Source organism: Ceratotherium simum, chromosome 17, assembly GCF_057802395.1.
Source record: "Ceratotherium simum simum isolate JZ-2026a chromosome 17, ASM5780239v1, whole genome shotgun sequence".
NCBI lineage: Eukaryota > Metazoa > Chordata > Mammalia > Perissodactyla > Rhinocerotidae > Ceratotherium > Ceratotherium simum.
The window spans coordinates 45628705-45653928 of record NC_141916.1 but is presented as its reverse complement, the minus strand read 5'-3'; the positions used below and the strand labels follow the sequence as shown (position 1 = coordinate 45653928).

General features: G+C 40.2%; 2 protein-coding genes across 2 annotated transcripts in view; one reads left to right on the top strand and one right to left on the bottom strand.

Annotated features, from left to right (window-relative positions):
- Positions 1-41: 41 nt before the first annotated feature.
- Positions 42-17986, bottom strand: ARHGDIB (Rho GDP dissociation inhibitor beta). The gene is made up of 6 exons (XM_004435406.3): positions 17883-17986; positions 8973-9156; positions 8228-8311; positions 5917-5993; positions 2731-2794; positions 42-750 (listed from the first exon to the last, which is right to left on the bottom strand). Exons 2-6 carry the CDS (start codon positions 9148-9150, stop codon positions 551-553), a joined length of 603 nt encoding a protein of 200 aa, XP_004435463.1. The 5' UTR covers positions 9151-9156; positions 17883-17986; the 3' UTR covers positions 42-550.
- PDE6H (phosphodiesterase 6H) overlaps positions 16463-25224 on the top strand; it is a 21820-nt gene continuing 13058 nt past the window's right edge. The window contains exon 1 of the mRNA XM_004435407.3: positions 16463-16575. Within this exon, the coding sequence (XP_004435464.2) occupies positions 16536-16575 (40 nt within the window). The 5' untranslated portion in view covers positions 16463-16535. The remainder of the gene's footprint in view (positions 16576-25224) is intronic.

Sequence of the window (25224 nt, the reverse complement as noted above, 5' to 3'; positions counted from 1 at the left end):
TTACCATATTTATCAGAAGGAAGAAAGCAGGGAAACGAGGGTCTTAGTCAGATCGTACAACTGTTTTATTCACTCTCTTGTGCTGTTTACAGTGTCTCCCAGAAAAGAAGAACCCCAACTGGCAGGGAATATGATTAGGGACCTTCATTGAGCCAGCAGCAACCACAGAAGAATCCAGGGATGTGAGTGAACTACTGGAACCCAAGGCAAAAGGACTGTTAGTGATAATTTGCCCATTTCCTGGCCTCTAGCTGCTCAAATGGGAATAAGAGAAGAAACTATTCAATGACTGTGGATTGAGATGGTGAACTTCAAAGATGTGGCCATGCTGGGGGATAGAAGGAGTGGGCAGGGTGAAAGCCTGGGTTTCAAGCATCTTGTGCTGGGGCCTCCTTTGAGAGACAGTGTGGGATAAGACGCATCAATAAGAGACTGAGAGGAGCATTGGAGAAGGGACCCAGCTATGAGCAGGGAGGAAGGACGGGGTGGTGAACCCACTGGGAGGGTTCTTCCAGGTGGCAGGGGTAGGGAAAGGGATGGGCAGGTAGACTCATTCTGTCCACTCCTTCTTAATGGATAGGTTCCACTCCCAGGTAAGGTGGTCGTGCTTGTCATCGTCGGTGAAGAAGGACTTGTTGTGGTAAGTGCCTCGGGCCAGCATGCCCTTGGGAGCCTCCTCAGTTGGGGTCAGGAACTCATACTCCTCTGGCCGAGGCCCGTAGCTGCCAACCATAAATGTTGCCTTATCCACTAGGGAGAAAGAAAAGTTCATTTGGGTAAGAATCTGATACAGGAAAAACAAACACTACAAACTGGAGAATTTGGAGCACAGCTTATGTGAATGAAGACAAGAGAAATAGTGTCTCTGACTAAACCTCAGATTTACCTGAGGCATCTTTTTTCTTTAAAAAATTTATTATTGGAGTACCTTTTAAAAATACAGTTTCCTTTGACCCAGTCTCAGAGACTATGGTTCAGTAATCTGCTGTGGGTCTCAAGAATCAGCGTTTTTAAAAAGCATCACAACTGATTCTGAGCATCAGGAAAGTCAGAGAATCAGTGCCCTAAATCAACGAGTATCAAGACTCTTTTTATGGAGATGCAGCAGACTGTACCATAAAGAAATCCCAAAGTAGTTGAGACCTGAGTTCTGGTCTCAGCTCTGCGACTAAGTCACATGACATTTTGGGGGGCCTCTGTTTCTTTCTCTATATAATGAACTTCAAGGGTCTTCTATCTACAAACTATCATTCTATGAACATATCAATCGGGGGAGATAAGGTAACAGCTGGCAATCAGAATGAACAGAATTCATGTGTGGAATAATTGGATGGGAGAAGAAAATTAATAATTTGGTAAAAAAAAAAAAAGTAGGGCCGGCCCCGGGGCTTAGCGGTTGGGTGCGTGCGCTCCGCTGCTGGCGGCCCGGGTTCGGATCCTGGGCGCGCACCGACGCGCCCGCTTGTCTGGCCATGCTGAGGCCGTGTCCCACATGCAGCAACTGGTAGGATGTGCAGCTGTGACATGCAGCTATCTGCTGGGGCTTTGGGGGAAAAATAAATAAATAAAATTATAAAAAAAAAAAAAAGTAAAGAACTGGGACAAAGGGTGAAAATAGCCAAGCAAAGTTATTAATAGGTGAATAACTGGGGTATATTAAGAATAGTAGGGGACTAGAAAGTACAAATAATGTAGATAGGTAGACAGGCAGGCAAGATGTAGTTTGTTGTTAACTGTGAATAACTTTAGGAACAGCTACACACATGTCATCATCCTTTTGCCTAAGTGAGGCAACATAGTCTCTAGGCCCAAAGGAAAATAGGAAACGGAACTATTTTTTCATGACACTAGATATTGGAAAGACCAATTAAGTTCCTTCAGGTCAACAATCATCTGCGGGATTTGCGCAATTGAGTGGTTCTCTATGTCATGCAAACTTATTGGACAATTTCTCCCCATCCCTTGTTTATCGATTTGGTGGAACTGACATGTATTACTGTTTCACACCTTTGGGGTAAGACAGCCCCTGAGGTAAAAAGGGATTATGAAAGTGCTCTCATCAGCCTTCTGCCTTTCACTTCTCCCTGCTCATATTAACGGAAGGAAACTGAAGACAGTTTCCCAAGGCATGTAGTGTTTGGGTACAACTTATCAAGAACTGCAGTAACGTTATATTAAGTAATGTTATATTATTTGTTTCAATTCAACAGCTTTTCTCAGTTCTAGAAAGAGTATTTTTCTTGTTTCTTTGTTTAAGAAATTGAGTGCTGCCCCACCTCCATCTGCCCCCACGTGGTACTACCAACTCCCATTCCCAAGAAACACACTTGCCATTGGATAGGTCTTTCCTGTCCTGGATTTCTCTGACACTCAGGTTTTATACCTGTGAACCACCTTTTTTTTTTTTTTTCCACGTTTGACAGTACTTTTAGGTACTTTTTTTATTCAAACTTATTTCGGTTACTCTTCCCCTTTATGAGTAAAAAAGTTGAATTCCAGAAGCTGAATGCTGAAGGTTAGTGGCTGACTCAGTCTAAACTAGGTCTCGCGAATGTAGGCCTTGCTGTTATTATCTAGGTCAGAGGTATATGTGTGCCCTTTCCCAGGGTTAGCGTCCACAGCTTTTAGCAGCTTCTTATATGAGTCTATGACTAACAATTCGAAATAACCAGAAGGTTAAGGATCAGTGAGAAGCAGAGTTTGGGACAGTGTAAGGTGTGGGTCCCTTACCTTTCACCCCAGTCCGGTAGGTGTGCTGCACATATTTCAGGCCTGACACAATATCCCTGTTCACCTGTAGGTAGGAAGAATCCAAACAATTCAGATTAAAGAGGGTCTTTCATTTTTCCTCATCTTTCATGCTGATCCTACCTAGCTGAGTCTTCTCTGAAGATGAAAGCACTGAAGATTTAGTTCAAAATAAGTATTAGTATTATCCTTTAGTGTGGTGGTGAGGCGGAGATTGGAAAGAGGAGATCACAAGACTCAACGTTGCCAATCTGGTTTTAATCATCGAATACTGTGATTTTTGGTTTAGAGAAGGGAGGTGTTTAAGTAAACACTGTCTCAATATTTTTCATTACATTTCTCCTTTCTCAGTGGTCCAAAGAACGGTCTTGAGCAATCCCTCCCTGATACTACTGGCCAGAAGTCTGTCCTTGTCTTAGGAAAGCTTACAAAGGTACGAATGGAAAATATTATGTAAATATCTGAAAATTCTAACCTCAGAAATGATCCACCTACCGTATGAAAAACAAGCAGCAAGGAGAAAAGCCGTAATGGAAAATCAGGTCTAGAAGATGGTCGTGCCTGTAATGTAGCTGTGACTGGAGTCTAGGATGAGGAGATGGGCTCCACGAAAACATCCTCCCCATATATAAATAATGGGTGAAATCTACTCGTGTCTGAGAGATATTTTGGATGTCTGTCACTTTCAGATGTTATCTGAGATCTTGCTACTTTCCCAAGCCTTTCAAAGAAAATTCACTAAAACAGAATGAAAATATAGACAGCCCAAGCACTTTGTTGTTCTATGATTCATTTTACCTAGGACTGAACTGGGTTGTCTGTTAATTTTATACAGCGTTCATGTTTATATAAACAAATTAAAGTGGACATTGTGTCATTAGCTGGAAGGCGTGGTTAATCGTTCACCGGTTTGAAGAATTAAAGCATCTTCAGATAATTTCTCCCCAGCAATAATTATGGCTCCCTTTTTGTTTTGGACGGAATAAATAAACCAGTCTCTCAGTGCTACATTTTGTTTTGTTAGCAATGAGGTAGCACAGCACTGAATACTGCCAGCTTAAGTTCTAGGCTGTCACTCAGTAAAAGCTGTGGTATAAACCTATCAAAAGTGGACAGAATGAAAACAGCTTCATCAAAGAAATTGTGAAAAATGAAAGCCAAACTTTCTAGTTACTCTGACTCCCACATGTGGCTCATAGGAATAAGGAAATGAATGCATCTTTCTAGAAGTCTCTAAGCTGGTCCCTTGGGCCTATTAGGACATGTGGTCTGGTGGGAAAATAATGACCTAAAAACAGGGAAGCTGGTGGAGTAGTAATAAGGACTTCAAAACAAAGAATCTCCTGTTTTTCTACTGTTCCACAGAAGGTCCATTTAATATAAATATGTTTGAGATGGGTAAAAGAAAAGTATGAATATTCCTAATATTCTCTTCCCCTGCTTGCATGCCCCTCCCCATCGTCTCTCCTACCCCAGAAGGAAGAAGCTTGGTGACGTGAATAAAAGGGAGATCTATGGAAATCAGATTACTACATTCCCTTGAGAGGCAGAAGGAAAAGGGGGAGAAACTAGAAGAACCATCTCAGGCCAAGTTTTTGGAGAGTGTTATGAAGTGTGGGGAGAGAAAGAGAACACTTAGAGCAACCAAGATAAGGAGAGAGGATTTTAGGATGTGTTGCTGGTATTATAGATGTGAACTTTCTTGGACATTTTTTAAATTTAAATTTTGAACTGGTGCTTCTTCTAACTATAGCTTTATCCTGGGACAGGCCACAGGGTGGTTCAACTTTACGTGGGTTACACGTAGAGAGTGAAAAGAGAGATCTTTCTCCTGTTAGAGACAAGGCCAAATCTCTTAAGTGGATGGGACTTGAAAACCCCTTTCTGTGCCCTCCGTCACCCTAATGTGTAACCATGACTACTGAGGACCCACACCATCGCATTCCTCCCCAGCCTTCCCACACACAGCAGAAGCCCATGCTCCAGACCTCATCTTATTCACATCAAAATTTACCTGTCTTGTTTCATTTCATAAAACTCGCTTGCTAAATTGACAAATTAAGGCAGTAGCATTAAGGATTAAAAATTGGGCTGGTGTGTACCCGCTTCTAGGCATACTTGGATATAATGCCTCACCAAAATCTTAGGTACTTTAGTAACAAACAGTTCAACAGGAAACGAGTAAGTGAACCATAGCTCAGTGCCTATTATAGAGTAGACATCAACAAATATTTTCAGAATGAAATTATTTTGAGGCGTATTTGTATGTGGTGGAGAATGATTGTCCATGAACCCTGAATCACCCCCTGCACCCAGAGGAAAGAATGGCCTGGTGAGCAAATAGAGAGGGCAGATGGAGTCTTCTTTGGTGGAGCTCAGGCCCTGGAGGATATGACTGAATGGGAACGAGGGGCAACCAAGGCAAATATGAGCAATTAAGAGCAAACAGTGAATTTCTGACTTATTTGTTTTCAAAGTCAAAGTTATTTTTCTCCTTGAATTTGGCTGCTCGCTGGAGTATGTGCCTATTCATTATATGTCAGTTTATCTATTTAGTTTTGCTCTTACCATTTCACCTGCTCCACAACTAATTTGTAATTCTCAGTTATTTACCAATGACCACACTCTCTGGATTGATGTAATCATTGAGCAAATACAGCTGAGGCTCTATCTGTCCTATTTTATTTACCTATTAATGGATTCATTCATTTATCTATTTCTTTCTTTTTTTTTAAATCTATTTATCAATAAATATTCACTAAATACAATTTACAACATTTTGTGTGACATATTGGAAAGAAGGGATATACAATTTCTCCCCATCTCAAGGTGCTTAGGCTGAGTAGGGGAGAAATGACACAAATGGAACAATACAGAGTAGTGTATGCCTTGTGGATGGGAGTATTTGGAGTTCATAGACAGAGGGATCCCATTGGCTTAAGTGATCAAAGGAGAGTTCAAGGAGAGAGTCCTGGCTGGGAAAAGGCATGAAGAAAGGGTAGGTCTCAACAGGTAGAGCTCAGAGGTGGGGAGAGGACCATCCAGATCCAGGGAAAAAAAGAAACAAACGAAAGGAATGCCAACATGATAACGTAAGAAATTCAATTTTCCCCCCTAATGATAGGAAGGATTTAAATTTTATAAAAACATACAGGGCAAGATACTTACTTTGAAGTGAATTTTGACTCTATATTCAACACCTTCCTTTAGCACAAAAGTTTCTTTTTTGAGGGCTTCAAGATCCCCTGTGGAAGTGGATTTAGAAAGAGTTTATTCTCTTCAGAAGGAGATACACAAAGAGATGAATGAAGTTTAAGCTCCAGAGCCATTTGCTGGGCCCATCAGAGCAACATGGTCCATACGGCCCTTAATTCAGAATATTCGAGATGAGCCACTGCACACACACTTGAAATGCCTGAAATCTTACAGCTAGATATGAAAGAAATGTAACAGAGCTTTTTCCCCCAAGTTTGATGACAACTCCAAGAATATGCATGACATTACCAGTAATGAGTTATGTATGAAAATGTCTTTTCTAATTGTCAATAATAAAAGCAAGTTTTAATCAATTATCCCAGAGGAAAGTCTAAACTATCTTTCTATTCTCTCTATTCAAAATGATTCTAGAAAAATAAGTTCAAATGAAAAGATGATTAAAGAATATGTACTTACTGCTCAAACAAAGAAATATAAGAAAAATATTACATGAGTACCAGCTATTTCTTTTGTGGATTTGGTAATGTTTGTGGAATTTTCTAGCTTTTAAAAATTTACTTGTTTTGGTTCCTTTTTATGATTCTAAGTAAATATTCACTTTTGTACTGAATTTTGCATTTACAGTTTCATATTATTTTTTTAAGGAAAGTCACAAGTTATAAAGGCTTCAGGCTCCAGGAAACTGGGATCTGCCCCTAATTCCTATATCTTGATTAGAGAGGTTGTCATTCTCTGTTCTTCTCCTGACGTGATCTTGTATACTTTGCCATTCAGGAGTGAGTGTGTGTGTGTGTGTTTTGCACAGCTCTGGCGTGTGCTTCATGCAGAGAGCTGATATCAGCATACTATATATACACATATATCTGAGAATTACCTCATCAGCTTCTTTGTGACAGAAAACCAAATCTGGGATTCCTGCTGCTGGGGAAAGGGACAGAGACCAAGTTTTTCCTGCAATATCATCAAACCATTCCGAACAGAACAGATTTCCTGAGTGCTAATTCAGACCTTCTCTTGCAAAATGACAGTTGCACCTGGTACATTACACAATTTTGCACAGGAAGAGGTCTGAGTCCTGGTGAGAAACAGAGAGAGAGTTTCTCTCCTAGAGAGATGCTAGAATGTGGGGGTAGCTGAATTTTTGTGTCTGCTCTAATGATTTCAGTTGAACAGGAAGCGTGTCTTCTCAGCCTCTGATTTCCTCCCTCTGACAAAAAAAGCCCATATAAGGTAAAGAGTGGATATGTCCTGTGGGAGGGGAACTACCCTGCTGTTAGGCATACTGTTCTAGAATCATGCTTTGCTCTGTCTCATGAGTACACTTTTTGAATCTGGTAATAAACTTTTTTTTTAGTTAAGACCTGCCTTTGATGCCCCCAACTTCCTAGCTCCGTGGCCCTTTCCTCGTTTCTCTCAGATGACCATTTTCCCCATAATACCCGCCTTCCCCACCTCTCCTTATCTCCTCAAGACCTGTCTCAGGAAAGGACTTGACTCTTGTCACAATAGAGTGAAAGATAACAACGAAATCTTAATTTGTACATCGTTAGTGGGGGAAGTTGCTTGTTTAAAAGAATCAAAGCTTTAAGCTATTAATAAGTATTTACAGCGGAATTCTGTCTTAGATTGCTTCTTGCCTCCAGGTAAGTTCTGTAGCTGGTATAAGATCAAAACTTTCTCTGATGTTTCGCAATCTTTTTTTTTTTTTTCTGGGGAAGATAGGCCCTGAGCTAACATCCGTTGCCAATCTTCCTCTTTTTGCTGAGGAAGATGAGCCCTGAGGTAACATCTGTGCCCATCTTCCTCCATTTTGTATATGGGATGCCGCCACAGTGTGGCTTGATGTGCCGTGCGCAGGTCCACGTCCAGGATCTGAACCTGCGAACCCGGGCCATGGAAGTGGAGCACGTGAACTTAACCACTACGCCACCAGGCTGCCCCAGTTTAGCAATCTTTTTACGTGAAAAGTAATTCTTCTGCTATCATGTGGAGATAAAAATCTGAAGTAAATATGATACAAATAAATATATCCAGTGTTTATACCTGCACCCTCTTCAATTAAATAGAGACAGAGGTTGAGCTTTTCTTTAAGCATGGTAAATACTGTGTACTCTGAGAGCAATGATTTGTGAACTGGTCCCAGCATATGTATCTCTGGGATTAACCTTACTAGGGTTTCCTTTTGCTGGGAAAGGGGACAAAAACCAAGTTTTCCCATTGATAATGTTAGGCCCTTCTGAACAGAACAGATGTGTCTGCTTACCAGTGAGGTCCATGGTGATTGGTCCTGGGGCACTCTCACAAACCAGGGTAAGGCGAGTAACGGTGACATTGGGTGCTGTTGGGTCTGCAGGATTTAAAAGGAAATGTAAGCGCAGGGAAGAGACGTATATACAGTATGTATTTCAAGTAGAAGAGAGAGAACATAAAAAGAAAAGTGATATCTGTATCTGGAGTAAAAATAGAAATGGAAGGCTGATTCACCATGCTTGATCTTAATGGCCTTATAAATTGCAGCGATGCTGTTTGTGCTTCAGGCACTTGTAGATCCTTCTTAATTATCAACAGCAAACTTTTCCCAAGTGGCTATGCTTAAGGCACCCTGCTAGCTGGGCATTTCCTGTCTATATCTTTGGGCCATGTCTTAGCCTGCCATTGTGTATGTGGAAGAGATAAATGGTTAGGTAAGGAGTGAGAAGGAGAAAGAGAAGAAAAAAAGAAAATGTGAAGGATGATGAAGAGAATAGAATTCTAAGTGGTAGTCTAGAATTCTTTCTAAGTTCTGCCTATGTGTTATTTTTGCCTGTCTCAGTGCTGATTTGCACCTTGTGTCCAAAGAAGAAAGACTTAATTGTACAGTCCATAACTTTAGGCAGCATATATTGATTGTGCCTCACTCACTTAACCCTAGAAGCACTTGGTTCTTTCCTTTGCACCTGCTCCCAAGTAGCTAACATGTATGCCTTCACTGGGACCCTCCACCTGCTCCCCTCCCCATACACACACACCTGCTACCACAGGGCCATCCCCCAGGAGCGTTTTCTTGTACTTAATTAGACTTTCATCATCTTTGTCCATCTCCTGCAGCTCTTTCAGGGACTTCTGAGGGGGTGGCTTGTAATTGAGCTTGCCGTCCAGCTCATCGTCATCCTCCTCCAGGTGTGGTTCTGGGGCCTTTTCAGTCATTTTGATCTATTTCAGAGAGAGAGTGGGATAGTCCATTAGCTAGGAGTCAGCGGATATGAAACACATTTGTAGGGCTGCTGTTAGCACCACCTTTGCCCTAGTGGACTTCTGTAATTGTCAGTGATTTTGCGGGAGATTTTCTCCTAATTCAACCTCATTGTATTTCATGAAATAAGAATATAATGCATTCCAGTCTTTTCTCTGACATGCCTGAATTTTTCCACACTGTGATGAGTACCTCCTATTCACTAAATAAAACCAACAAAAAAGAAATAACTCATTTGTGAATTATGTACTACAATTGAAGCAGCACAGCACAAGCAGTTCTGAATAATGAGCAAATAGCCCCAGTTCAAATAGTTATAGAAATTATCACAGTCCTTAAAATCCAGCCAGCCTTGCTCGTATCAAAGCTCTCCGCATGTACAGTCCTGGTTATGGCGGTGTCAAGAGACAGGGGGAGTACTTGCCAAAGAAAGTTGACTTCTTCCCATTAATTGAATCTTACCCTGAACTCCTACAATACCTCAGTTGTAACTCTTGAGAAGTTGTAGGCCCCTATGATACCTGCCTGAGGTGTCTGAATTGTTTCCACCCATCACTGCTAATAATTCCTTGAGGGCAGGTACTAGGTTCTTTGTTTCTTCTGAATCTCCCATAACACTTGAATAGTTCAGGCCTTTTATAAACATTCATTGATTTATTAGGTTCTATATCTAATGATCTTCTGTTCTTTTGAAATGACACAAGATAGCAAAGACTCTTTAAATTCCTCTAGACAAAATTGTAACTATGTCTTTAGTACCCTTCCAACGATCTCCCCTTTCTGTACCTACTTCCCTTTTATTACCTCCCTCTCTGCCCCAGATTTCCAATGACCTTATGCTCTTAGACCTCACCTGGGCATACCTGGAGTCTGTCTTTTTTCCATCATCATCTACATTTACTTGTTTTGTGCTAAAACATTGAGGGGAGACCTAATAAAATTACTCACACTTAAGTGTTAATGCCTGAATAATAGATTTAAAAATTATTTCTCTTAGCACATGCATAGTCAGAGCCTTTCAGAGCAGAAATAAACCTTAGAGGTGATATATTCCAATCCTTCAATTGATCATTGAGAAAAAATTGAAACCCAGAGGTTTAGAGCATTGACCAAGTCCACATAGCTGGATGCGATACAGTGTCCTAATAAAAAGGAAGAAATCTCTACCGGAAGAATTTCAGGCCCCACGGCTGGCAGCAATGGAGCAATTTGGGGAAACAAGGGAGATATTTGGACAAGGAGATAATTTCCTGATTTCCTTCAGTTCTACCCTGAGGGTAACTCTCTTCCCTGCCTGTGAGTAAAGGCTTCATTGCTCTTAAGAAGCACAACTATAAGACAGTATCTATCACAGCTCATCCTGAGTGACTCTGCAAGCCTCTATAAAGTCCCCTGAGAGGGAAGCTATCTGGCCAGAATCAGTAGTGGTTTTGAGTTTCAAGTCATTATCATAGGCAACAGGAAAAAAAATAATTTGGAAGTAAAGTCAAACAAAAGCAATTTTAACAGAAAGAAAAGAAAAGAAAAGAAAAAGAAATGATATCTCTTGGCTCATCAATCGTCCTCCAGCAAAATAACAAGCCAAACACTATGAGCCTTGATCAATCTGAAAACGGCATTGCAATGCCCAGGTCCACTTCCTGTGCAGGAAGGAAACTTGTAGGCCCGTTCCTGTGGCAACTCTTGCCTCAGCTCAAGAACCAGCACCACTCAGCCTCTAGAGAAGAGTACAATAATCATAGTGACAAACTCAACCGGTATTCCAAACAGCACTCAGGGAAAGTGAATGAACTAGCTGGAAAAACAATGAAAGGTGCAGTGGGTGGAGGCTGTAGTTTGTGGGTAGTTTAAGGACAACCATTAAGAGGCAGATGAAGAGCAACCCAGATAAGACTAATCAGATGAGACAGGCTCTCCTCTGGTGACATCCAGGAGCCTGACCAGACACTCAGGGTGAAGGTCACATAAGAAGCCTGTGGACAGAGCATCAGGAAGGCTGTCTACAGATGAAGACATCTCAACTCCCGTGGACAGACCTTTCTGGAATATATCGGTTGATTCTAACAAGTCATCTGCTTGAAGTCTGACCATCAGATGGTAACATCACACCCAGCCACTAACTAGCTCAAGGTGATTTCAATAACCTGCAGAGAATTGTAATTCTGTACTCAAATCTCAATTTTGAAAGGAGAATGAGAGAGAGAGAGAGAGGATGAGAGAGAGAGAGAGAGAGAGCAATTCAGAGAAACAGAGAAAGATCTGGTCTAGGACAGGATTTGCTAACCTCTAACAGTGTGATCATTGGCAAGTTAATTTATCTATCATCTAGATTTTGATCTTGTCATTAGAAAATCTGAGACACGTCAGTTCTAAATTTCCTTGGTTCATTGCAACAGGTACAATAATTGCTCCATAAAAATGAGACACAAATTTATTTAAAGAAATTAAAGAGTAGGGGATAATGTGGGATTACTATATGAAATTGTTGCAATCAAGAGGAGGAAATTCAGGGCCACATTAAAATAATTTGGTCTAACTAGATAGCGTAAGAAAAAGAGATATGAGGCCAGATGACCCAAAACCAGCTCACTGTGGAAAGCTGATTAGCAAAAGATGAAAGTGTCATAATACAGCAAATAAAGGACTGAAAAAGCAGTTCTCAGGGAAAGCTCTTTTAAAGCAAAATTAAGGTCACAAATATTTGGTGAGCACCTACTGTTTATAAGACACTGTGCTTTAGCACAGTGGAGATGAGGATGGAGGATGGGCAATCTAACCACACTAAAAATGCCGAGCTGGTTTGATTGATGGTTCTCAATCTTTTTGAGGATTACAGTTCTCTTTAAAAATCTGATAAAAGTGATGGTCCTTACAAAAGGAAAAAAAGAATAAGCCCATGAAGTTTTGCATGCAGTCAAGGGATTTATGAACCCCTGAAGTCCTTTATAGAATTTACTGGAGTCCAAGATTAGGGACATGACCTTGAAACTGTAACTTTTGGAAACATAAACAGAGTTGAGTGTTAAAGGGAAAGCTTGCTTCCCTTGGAGGCCTGGCCAGATGGATGACACAAGTTAACCTCAAGCTAAGGACCATGTCTATGAACACAAAACGTTGGCTATATAGAAGCAGGAGGAGATATCAGTCAACATCTACATCTGAGGGAGCATGACCACAAAGCCTGGTGGAGGAGCAGAGGTGCACGGGGAGTGGCTCCTTAGAAGAAGAGTTCTGTGGTCAATCTACTCGATTTTGGATAATGATCTCTTGACTGAACTAGGCCTCATCTTGCATAGGTTTGGGTTCTGGCTTTGCTGCTAACTGGCAGTGACCCCCTGAGCAAATGTTTCCACCACCGTGGATCTTACTTTCCTCATCTTGGGAAGTGAAGGGTTAGAGCAGACCATCTCTATCTGCCTGTTTCTCCTGACCTGCAGTCATGGGTCAGTTAAGTTGTCCTTCAGATACCTTATTTCACCTGTGTATATAAGAGACTATCTCTGTTTTAATTATTTCAAATGTATGTGAATTCCCAAAAGATGCTGCATTTTTAATTTCACAATTCCTCTCGGAGTAACCTCAGATTCTTCCAAAGCCCCAGCCATAAATGGTTTAGATAGTTTGACAGTGATTTCCCAATTTACATTAAGCCACACATGTCAGTTTTCTCTTTTAATCCTCCCGTTTTATGGGTGCTTGATGCGGTGAGAATAGGAATTTTATGGAAATTCTAGACTATTTTCTAATCTCATCATCTAAAGAACAACTGGTTTTATCATTGATGATGATAATTATAATTGTTGTCGTATATGGTGCTAAATGCTTTCACGAGGATTATCTCATTTAGTCCTCACTACAACATTAAGGGCGGGCATTCTCATCATTCTCTTCTACAGATCAGGAAACTAAAGCTCAAGTAAGTAACTTGCCCAAGAAGACAAATTGTGTAAGGAGCAGAATTAAGGTCTGAGCCCAGGTTGTCTGACTTCTAGGCATTGCTCTCTGTTGCTTCAAATGAATTTATTACGTATTTATTAAGAAGTAATAATGAAATTATAGAGCTCGTTTGTCATTTTGGGAATCTATCCAGGGGGGCACAGGCAGAGGTAAATGCTCCTTTGCAACACTCTACAGGGACGGCTTTAGCAAAACAGGGAAGTGTCACATGAAGAGAGCGTCAGTGCAACTCTGCCCCTGTGTCACCTTGCGCAAGTCCTAAGTTGCTGAATGTCTCTGTGCTCCAGTTTCGTCCTCTGCAAAATGAAATCATTGGAGTTAGAAGATCTCAGAGGACCCTTCTTAATTCAATGACTCTAATGCTCCTTAATGTAAAGAAGGCTGTGAAATGAGAAAGGAAAAGAGGAAGTGGGGTTGGGTTGGGGGAACCCAGCATGTCAGCATAGAACATTCTGGTTGGTCTTTTCTCACCTTCCTCTGCAGTTTGCCCTCTGTTCCACAAACAGCAGGGTTGTTTTGTTTGTTTGCTTGTATGTTATTTTTGACTTTGGCTCTTTACACAGGAAAAGTGAAATGGAGAATTAGCAATTATATACTTAACGAGGTTAGTGTGGACTCTGTCAGGCCCCAAAATACATTCGCTTTTTTTCGTGTGCTTACTACTCCAATTATCTCTATTTTCTGTTTCACAGATGCCTACACAGATGAATTTTCACAGTGGAACCCTCACACCCCCCTGTTTGCTATTCAGTGAAACAATGCCAAGGATTAGATGTGCTGAGGTGGAGATTTAATCTTCTCCGTCTCAATTAAAACGCCAGATTAAATTAAGATGGTTACTCGTGGCGTGAGTATGACATAGCACAAATCAATGTTTTCACTTGCAAATTCAGTGAAATTTCCAAGACACTGAAAGTGAAATATGCTTAAGAATTTACACCAGTCTCAGGATAGAGCACACATATCTGGTTCTTTCGTGCAGGTTCCAATAGGTTGAAGGCAAGAAAAGGTGAACCTCCTGAGTTTAGATGAAACGAATCACCTGGTTAATTCAGAGAAAGGTGACCTTGGTGTCTACTGGAACATGGACTTTGAGTCTGATAGACTAGAGATTCAAAATGTGGCTCTGCAATTGACTTATTCCAGAACTTAAGCAAGTTATTAACCCCATATTTTCCACCACTAGTGTGGGAACAATAATCTTTCTTTATAGTGTTGAATAGTTGGAGAGAATGTATGAATAGTTCTAGGACTATAATGGCCAATAGTAGATGTTCAATAACTGTCCTGTCTCTGCCTCTCCTCCCTTTGCTGTGATGCTGTTTTGTTGTGCAGCTTCAGTGAAGCAAATTAACTGACTCCCTAGGCACCAAGTGCTTTCCCTTGGATCTTCAGTGTTGGCAATGTCCACTCCTTCCTCCTTAAAAATAGATTTTGTTTCTTTGAGGAGTATGGAAGAGACAACGAGTTCTGGGAATTGCAAGGATTGTTTATTAACTGAATCAATCTTAAAATGGAACTGTCACTAATATTTCTTTAAAAAAATTTCCTCATGAAAAATTTAATTTTAGATTCTATTTATTGCTCCCTTTCATAATTGAAGCCAGAGGTCACTCTGTGAATGACGAGAAATGATAGACGACACAGGAACAGCAAATGGAGAGAATTCTCTCTGGCTGTGGAGCAAAATACTGTGGAGACTTAACTCATGTTCCAAAGTTGCCAGATCACACAGCTAGATGCACACGCCGTGAATATTAGATAGAGGAGGTAAAGACGAGGGAGGGAGATAGAGAAATGTGGAAATACCAGAAGTAGGGGATTTCCATCAGAGAAGTACCTATGAAAGCATCAGCATTCTCTGTCACCCCCAGCATCTCCACACCCTGTTGACCAGGATATGTCCTACTTTTCCCAAATCTGGGGCTGCAGCTCTATGGCTGGTCATGGAGAGTTGGGCCATCTCTGAAGGACTGCCGACATTTCAGTGCTACTCAAGGATTTGGGTCTGCTTTGCTGTCTGCCTTGTGATTTGGCCCATTTAGGGAATCCAAGTCTATCCCACGGGACATCAGAAGCTGTCTTGGTTCTAGAGTCCCCCCTGGTGTCTCAGTATTCCCTAGAAACACGGAGGAATTGGTCCTTCCTGGGCTCCTCATGGCTGCTTTCTAACACCTTGGCCCCATGAAGAACATCTGACACTGCAAAGCTGAGTGAGAAGAATCAACCCAGGGCCTGGGAGGACAGTGTTTTCTAGATACAATAAACATTAAAATCAGTCCAGAGGAGGGTACAAATTACTAGGAGCATAATTCTTTAGCATTTCCCTTGGTGAGAGAAATGATACATTATTTCTTGCCTGTACCTTCATGGTATACTCTTCTAACCCAGGTTCATATGCATAAGGAGAGAGAACTCAGAGGATTCATTGAACTTTTCTGAGTGTCTACCGTGTGAAGTCATTGTGCTAGGTACTTTCACAAATATTTGTTTTAAACAGTCCTCAAAGAAAAGTGCATGAAGGAAGCCATTATTAGGCAAAAGACGACACCACAATAACTGAATACATTCACAGAGGTTTTAAATTAAGCATGAAAAATTAGACAGAAGTAAAGACAATTTTTATGACTGCTCGTGCTTAGAATATCAGCCCGTTTAAGAAAATTCAATGAGGTTTTTTTACCACCTCTGGCTGTGGAAATAGCACAGATCAACACAGTAATTGTTTATTGAATGGATAAATCTTGTTGAAGTTTCAGGAGCAACCTGAGACTCATCTCTGGGTGTGCCAGTGTGGACTCTAATCCAGGATCCCTGGTGGCGATAACAGTGACCCAGGAACAAGGATGCTCAGAATGTGGGATTAAAGAAAATTTCATTCATGGGACATTTCCTAAAATGTCGTTCTGAGGCATTGTAGCTATGGGTTCTTTTTCGCACCAGTATGTGACTTTAGTCAAGTCATTTAACATTTCCGAGCCTTACTGTCCTCCCTGTGTCTGCTCAGGATGCAAGTTTGAAAGTTTCTAACACCAGGTCTGACATATAGAAGGCTCTCCACATACGTTGGTTCTCTTTCTCTATCTGCTTAATTTTTATTCCCCAGGGCTTCTCTCTTCCTGCTAGCTGAAGTTTGTAATATATTGTGCTCCCATGAATTGGCCCAGGCCCTCATCTTTCCATCAGAATGACTTTGCTGTGTTGAGCTTCCACTGAAAACAGAAACTTGATGTTGCTCAGAGCACACTTCCCTAGGGACCAACTCATGTTTTCCCAAGCAAGGGACGACCAAATTCCAGTGCCTGGGAGATGCCAACCAGTTTTTGTTCAGCTGTAACATGGTTATTCCACACGTGCTGGCTCTGTGCAGCACGGATGGAGAATGAACTGTTCTCTCAGAGTTCCGCACACCTCACAAAAGAGTAAGATGATCTTGTTACTATGCTTGCGTCATATCTGAATTTGGGAGGGATTTTTCTTTTAAATTTAATGAAACAAAGAAATAGCAAAGATGTATGATGCCTGCCTGTGACTGAACCCCGGGGCAAACCGAGACCTCTTGATTTCCCCGGCTTGATCGTTCCTGCCGTGAGAACGCAACATGCTAATCCTGATTTCAGTGATTCTTGGTCTCTGTGTGAAGGGGTAAATATGAAACCTCCATGTGCAAGTGGTCTGCCTTCCTCCACCTTGAATAGAAGAAGAGCTCAGGGTTTATCAGACCCATGGCACAAGTTACCCTAGGTCTAATGTTTAATTACAATGTCTCTAAAACATGCTGACTGGGACATCCTCTGAAAAGGAAGAAAGTATTTCAGGTCATGCTTAAAGCGCTTCTAATGGCGGCCAATGACCTTGATATTTTGAAGGCCCACTGCCAGGTGTCCTAGCTGGGCCCACTTGGATTTTTCTAGAACCTATCTCTTAATAAATTATTTGGTGTCTTTCATGCTGTGCTTGCATTTAGTTCTCTCAGATGTTAAAAGCTATTCTTTGGCAACAACAGCAATTATCTCTCTGCCCATCTCACTATGGGAATTTAATACAGTTTTTGTCAGTGGTAGAAATTCTATCTCTGTATGACTGATGAGTAAAGAACAATGCATTCTACCGTACTTCCCCCTTGATGGTTAAATCCTATTGTACTCAAAGGGAGGCTTTCATTATGCATTTCTCTTATATCACTAGAAAATTCTTTAGTTTAAAACAGTTTAATGTTTGACACTAAACATTAGTCTCAAACCATTTTTTGAACCATTCTTTTTTCTTTTCAACCAGTCTTTTTAAGTCTACTTAAAAACAGGAAACCACACATCTCCACCCCAGCACCAACCCACCATCCACCAACACGTTCCGTATCAGTTTGGATCTACAGTCTTTTTGCTTCTGAGCTTGGCCAGATGCCTGCTCCTACCTGGTAGGAAACCCCTCCAGGCACTCCTCAGTAGTAATACTCAGCCCTTTTCCAGGACGTACAAGATTTCATCTCCTGGGCTGCAATGCATACCCTCCCCTGACTCATTGCTTCCATTCCCTGCTCTGACTTCCCCTTCTATGCAGAACTGCTCCAGCAGCCTGCTTAGTACTTTCTTATCATAAAGTTTGTTTTAAAGAGGAACTGCCCTTCTAAAAAAAAATGAGCTTTGAGGGCTGTAGCCCAGTTCAGAGATTTCCTACAATTCTCTGTGCCCACCCGTAGCCTCCCTCACCCCGTGGTATTTCTACTTACCTACAGTGGTTCACGTCTCTGTCTTGGGTGCCTCTGTCTCTCAACTCTGACTTCTGAGTAGTCAGGCAGTTAGAACAGGAAGGAAGTTAGTGAGAAAAAAAAAATGTTTTAAACCTACTAGAAGAGGAAACCCTGGGCTGTCTCAAATCCTGTTCCTCTGCACTGATCTGCGTATCTCGATCAGCCAACGCTGAGCAACATTCTTGTCAATTAATTGCACATGCGGGAGCATGATTGCCCATGTGAACATGGATATGCATGAGTGTTCATGCAAGGGTATGGCACCTATAGCCATGAGCGATATGAATAATTGTGTGGATATGTCTAAAACTCAAGTCATTTCAGTGCATAATCTTACTGAGGCAAGTAGTCTAAAACCGGTAGCAATAAATTCGCATAGGCTTTACTTTATATCGGTAACTTCTGTTCCTTCAGGGACTCTGCCAGCTTCTTTATCAGCCAGATATGTTGAAAGTTTGCTGGCAGCAAATGCAGGGTGCTAAGAAATTACAAATGTTAACTGCATATATTTGGTCTTAAATTTAAAAATTTGTCCTCACACAAGTTTTTAGAGTTTTCTTGGTCGTAATTTCAAGATGTAGCTTTGTATGGCAGCGCAAACGATCAAATGTTATTTGTTGTAGTTTTCATTAATTTTTCTTTTAAACTAAAAAAAAAAGAAAACCAAAGCATAGCTTTTGATTAAACCTAGGAATGCCGATTACAAAATAAAGTAAAACTTCATTAATTCATAGTCTTCTAACTCAGAATTTGTGATTTTAACAAGTGCTAAAATTGACTTTCTACCATATTTGAGGAAATGGTTTGTGAAGTAATTTAAATGGGAACAAGTCGCAGAGGCCATATTTAAACCATTTGAGGGAACAAACAGTTTTTAAAGTACCCAAGCCACAGTTATTCTACACATTTCCATAGCTGCTGCCAGTAATAAATGCTTATTTATACTAAATATTTCAATATTCAGTATTTACATTGTTTCAATGTTTAGAGCTGACTAATTAAGCAAATATATTTGGAGAAACTGACATTTATTTTGTTGTTATTTAAATGTACTGCATTTTGTTCACTTAATTTTATAAATTGATGCTGCCAGATATATCTTATCCTTAGACAATGGAACTGAAGGAATCAAGGAGTTAGTGGTCATTTGGTGGGAGAAAAGAGATTAGAAAAATATAAAAAGGAAAACAATATATAATTAAAATTAGTAAAAGTACTGAAAACCAAATACAGATTTAATCTATAAGTTTCAAAATGATATAGCTAGAAGACAGCTCTTGAAACAAAGAATCTGACAATATTATAAATAAAAGAATTATTAATTTACATGGAAGAGAGTAAATTTTGTAGCTCAGTGCTCTCCAGAAGGGACATATTTCTTCTTTCAATAACATTAGTTGAGCATCTCTTTTCTTCCAGGTACTGTTTTAGGCACTGGTGATACAGCATTAGTCAACAGACAAAATCACTCCCCTCGTGTGTAACTTATGTTCTAAGGGAGACAGATGATTAAAAAATAAAATAGGTAGAATAAATTAATTGGAACAAGAAGGATTTAAAAATTGGGAATGGTAGATTCATGGTTTACATGACACCAACGAATTCTCAACGTCTCACTAGAGACGACATCACTAGTGAAACAAGACATTTTTTTCCTGCTAAAATCAATATGTCCTCACAATTTTTGTTAATGCAGTGATTTAGGCACAGACATAGGAAGGTTTGGAAGCCCCTATAAAGTGTCTGTAAAATCAGTATGCATGCGTGCAATGTGTAGGCATTTACTGGGGCAGGAGAGAGAATTCATAACTTTCATTTAATTTTCAAAGGGGTGCACAACCTCAAAAGGATTAAGAATTGCTAATTTAGAGCCTCTTCTTGAGGATTTAACAATGCAGTAAGCTGGAGGGTCACTGCCACGTTCTCCTAAAATATTTTCTGGCATCATACTCAGGGCAGGAATCTATTCGAAATTTCCATTTTTCACTTTCTTCTGTTGCAGTTCATTGTTCGTAGGTATTTATCAGATGAGAAAGTTGAGATTAAGAGACTCCTTGAAGAGGATTAAAATGGAGATGGTCCCCTTCTAGCCCTTGCTGACAAAGATATGTTATGCACCGAGGCTCCCTTCCCCATGTCTATGCTTCTGCAAATGTAAGAAAATGCCTACCATGATAATAAGAATGGTCTTACTCTAAGGACCTTAGCCCTGTTATGCCAAGTGAAATCAACAGAACTTGGAAACATGCATAAGAATTTCCAGAAAAATGATCAAACCTTTGAAATATTTTCCGACTTTTCTTTGCTGTTACAAGGATACAACTGAAAGGTAATTCTAGACAAAACTTCCTGGGGGCGGTACCTTTGCCATGAGCCTGGGAAAGTGACAAATGACTGCAGACTGAGAAGACTTCCCCTTTTTGCACAGATACATTTCTTGGAGGCTACAAGTTAAGACAGTAAACTCAGAGAAGGCTTTCTGCCATGAAAGCTGTCCATTCTGAAATGTGTCCTCGAGGCACAAACAGCAGCTGGCGGGGAGGGGAGAGTTGCAGTTCAGGCAGATGTCCTGAGTCTGTCTCTTCCTGTCAGTGTGTCCTTGGGCCAATGGTTTCATCTCTCTGCCTTGGTTTTCTCATCTGTAAAAGAGGGATAATATCAACGTTCAGCATTGCTTGAAGGGTTGGAAATAACGTGTGATAAAGCATCTAGCAGAATTCCTACCTCAGAATAAGCGCTCAATTAATGGTCAAGGCTAAGAAAATCATCCCCATTATCATCGTTTCCATACTACATTTTGATCCTTATTATCACAGAGCACATATTAGAATGACTAGAAGAGATTCATTTTCATTTAAGTGCTCACAATCAGCCCACATATATCTCAAATATTACCTCCTCCTCCTTCGAAGGTTTCCACCACTGAGTCAGGACAAGTATGTTATTTTTTTTTCTGAACTCTTAGAATATGCATTGTTTATACAATATAATTCAGTACTTTAGTAAACACTGCCTGGTATTGTTAAGTGATTATTTTCTGAATATTAGGCTTATTTCTCCACCAAAATATACAATGCTTGAGGAAAGGGCTGTGTCCTACACACCTTGCATTCCTTGGAGTACCTAGCATAATACTTGACTGAATCATGCAAGAATATGAGTAAAATTCTTCAGTAGAAATGTGTCCGTCTAAATTAGACAGAAATGCCTACATCTCTTTCCTCCATCTCTTTCCTCCGGTAAGAGTGCTGCCTTGGGGAAGAATGAGTACGGGTACGGTCATGTTTCCGTAGGGGTCACTGAGACGAACTTTTCTTTTTCTTCCATTCTTTTATATATATGACACAGTGAACTACATTATGCAGAATTTTATAGCCTTGGCATAAAGTTCATTTCTTTTTTTTTTTTTTTTTGCTGGGAAAGATTCATCCTGAGCTAACACCTGTTGCCAATCTTCCTCTCTTTTTTTTCCTCCCAAAAGCTCCAGCACATAGTTGTACATTCTAGTTGTAAGTCCTTCTGTGTGAGTCGCCGCTACAGCATGGCTACTGACAGACGAGTGGTGTGGTTGGTTCCGTGCCCGGGAACTGAACCCAGGCCACCCAAGTGGAGTGTGCTGATAAAGCTCATTTCTTCATTCGACAAACCCATAATAATTCCCAGTTATATGCTAGGACCTGTGCACTGGTACAGAGATAAACAAGACACAGTCCTAGACCTCAAGTTGCTAATGATACAATGCAGGCAGACAGAAATAAACACATTTAAAAATTTGGAAGAGCTTAGGAAAAGAAATATACACGGGCTATTATGAAAGCACTAAGTAAGGATATCAAGGAAGGCTTCTTGGAGGAAGTGACTACAGCACTTAGTATGGAAGGATACTAAATGTGGGTAGTTGATATGAGGAGGGTTGGAAGTGGAGGAGAGGGCATTTGAGATAAAGGGGAAGCATGAGCAAAGGCATGAAGTCCTAGAATGGTGTGATATGTGCAGGGAATTATAAGGAAGCAGCTCAAGGTTGCTAGCCTGCAAAGTACATATTACACAGGGATGAGAAATGTGCCTGGAGGGGGTGGGCAGAGGGTCCAGATCACAGTGGACCTCTAATGTTATGTAAATAAGGAAATTGGCCTTGATTCTGTGTGTGATGGAGAGCCACTGAAAGTAAAGGAGGGATATGATCAGTTTTTTGTTCTACTCTGGTAGCTGTGTGGATAGATTTGATGGAAACAAAACCAGTTTGGAAATTGTTTAGGCCTGCACTAGAGCATCCCTAATAGCAATAGACAAATGTGGTCAGATTCAAGAAATATTTAGGTGAAAGCAGCATGATGTGGTGATTGATAGGATGTGAAGGATGAGGGTGAGGAGGAGTGAGGAATCACAGATGACTTATGGCTTCCTTGTTAGAATGACTAGGTGCTTGGTGGTACCACCAACCGAGATAGAGACTACAAAAGAAGAAGGAGATATACTGGGAGAGATAATGACGAGTTTGAACATATTGAGCTCTGAGTTTCAAAAAAACTGTCATTTCTAGGAGGTGATTTCTGAAAGACAGTAAGATATATAAGCCTGGATTTCAACCCTAAACTAAAGATTTATACTACGTCAGGCTATGGATAGTAGTTTAAACCAGGTTACCTAAAGTGTGGTCTGTGGACCAGCAGATTGGCATCACTCAGGAATTTGTTAGAAATGCAAATTCTTAGGCTCAACTCCAGACCTACTATATCAGAATCTCTAGGGTTGGAGTCATGAATCTATGTTTTAAAAAACTCTGCAGGTAAGTTGTGAAGTTTGAGAAACACTGGTTTAAACCTTATAAATGGATGAGATCACTCAGAGAGAGAATAGAAAGAGAAGTTGGCCAAGCATGGGAAAATCCTGTATTATGAAAGCTCCACTTTCGATGTATAACCTGCTGACTACTTCTCTTCTCCTCCTCTCCTAGCACTCTAGTCCCAACACCATCATGCCTTCACTGGACTTTTACGACAGCCTCCTTGTATGTTTTCCGCTTCCAGCCTCTCTAATACTTTATTCTCCTCACAGTAGTCAGAGTAAAAAGCCTACTTACTCATGACCTCATCATTCCTTCCATCTCAAACTTTTAGAGACCTTTCATCAATTTACAACAAAATTGAAGTATTTACCATGGCCTGCAAGTTTGCTCATGGTGGTAACCAGTCTCCAAGACAGTTCCTAGTGATCCTGGTATTCAGCCCTATCACATTGTATCAGGTTTGGTCTGTGTGACCCTAGCAAATGGCAGAAGTAATGTCATGTCACTTCTGAGGCTATGTTATTAAAGACCTTGTGCCTTCTCTCTTGATCTTTCTTAGGTCACTCTTTCTTGGGAAGCTAGGTGCCATGTCATGAGGATACTCAAGCTTCCTATGGAGAAGTCTACATGGGGAGAAACTGAGGCTTTCTGCTAACGGCCATGTGGGTGAGCTGTGTTGGAAGCGAGTCCTTCAGTTCTAGATGACTGCAGTCCCTGCTGACAGCTTGACTGCAACTTCATGAAAGACTCTGGGCAGGAACCACCCAGCTAAGCTGCTCATGGATGGGCCCTCAGAAACCGTGCAAGATAGCAAATGTTTATTGTTATAAATGGCCAAATTTGGGGCAGTTATGCTCCTCTTTTTCTTCTAAAAGTTTATAGTCTTACATTTTACATTTAAGTCTGTGATACACTTTGAGTTAGATTTTATACAAAGTGTGAGGTTTAAGTGTGGAGTTTTAGGTACTTAAGGTGTGAGGTTTACATGAAGATTCACTTTTTTGTTGTTTATGGATGTCCACGGACAAAGTTTCCATGTTCTGCACCATTTGTCTGTGCTCCATTTGTTCATTTTCCAGCACCATTTGTTGAACAAGCTCTCATGCCTCTATTGAATTTATTTTGCACCTTTGTTTAAAATTAATTGGGCATATTTGTATGAGTCTATGACTGGATTCTCTACTCTGTTTCATTGACCTGGGTACCTATCTGTCTGTCAATACCACACAGTCTTGACTACTGTAGCTATATAGTAAGCCTTCACATTAAGAAGAGTGATTTTCCATAGAGACAGAGGTTGGATTGGTGGTTACCAGAGGGAAAGGGGGGAGGGAAGAGAGCAAAAGGGATGATTAGGCTCATGTGTGTGGTGATGGATTGTAACTAGTATTTGGGCGGTGAACAAGATGTAATCTATGCAGAAATAGAAGTATAATGAAGGACATCTGAAATTTATACAACATTATAAACCAATGTTACCACGATAAAAAAGATAAACAAAAAATAAATAAATAAAATAAAATACAAACTAAAAAAAAAAAAAAAGAAGAGTGATTCCCTCCAACCCTACTTTATTCCTCTTTTTCAAAATTGTTTTGGCTATCTATGGTCGGTCTGCTTCCATATAAATTTTATAATAAACTTATTTACATCTACAGAAAACCTTGCTGGAATTTTGATAGGAATGCAATGAACATAATTGATTTATGGAGAATTGACATCTTTACTATGCTGAGTTTTCCAATCTATAAACATAGTATGCTTCTCCAACTATTTAGGTCTTCTTTGATTTCTTTAATCAGCATTTTACAGTATTTATCATACAAATCCTGTGCATATTTTGTTAGATTTACTCCTAAGTATTTCATTTTCTTTAGAGCAATTAAAAATGACATTACTTTTTTTATTTCAGGTTTCACTTAATTTCTGCAATGCAATTGATTTTTGTGTATTGATCTAGTATCCTTCAACGTTGCTGAACTCACTTATTAGTTATAGGAAGGTTTTTAAATGTAGATTCCTTAGAATTTTCTATGTAGACAATCATATCTTCTGTAAATAGAAACAGTTTTACTTCTTCATTTCCACCTGGATGCTTTCTATTTTTTTCATGCCTGATTGAATTGACCAGAACGAGTAACACCACGTTGAATAAGAGTAATGAGAGCAGACATCCTGGACTTGTTCCCGATCTTAGAGAGAAATATTTCAGTCTTTCATAGTTAAGTATGATGTTAACTGTAGGGTTTTTTACAGGTGCTCTTTGTGAGCTCCCCTCTATTTCTAGTTTGCTGAGAGTTTTAATCACAAATAGGTGCTGAATTTTGTCAAATGCATTTTCTGCATTAATTGATATCATATAATTTTTCTTGATATAGTGCATTACGTTGATTCAGTTTTGACTATTGAACAAGCCTTGCATATACGGAATAAATCCCACTTGGTCATGATATATTATTATTTTTATACATTGCTATATTTGATTTGCTAATATTTTATTAAGAATTTTTACATCTAAATTCGTGAAAGACG

Bases quoted from the DNA above. Each gene is read 5' to 3' on its own strand.
- ARHGDIB (XM_004435406.3), bottom strand. From the start codon at position 9,150: ATGACTGAAAAGGCCCCAGAACCACACCTGGAGGAGGATGACGATGAG. The intron at 8,312-8,972 runs GTGTGTGTGTAT...TAAATCCTGCAG, and splicing joins GGATGGCCCTGTGGTAGCAG to ACCCAACAGCACCCAATGTC. The intron at 751-2,730 runs GTAAGGGACCCA...CTTTCTCCCTAG, and splicing joins CTACCGGACTGGGGTGAAAG to TGGATAAGGCAACATTTATG.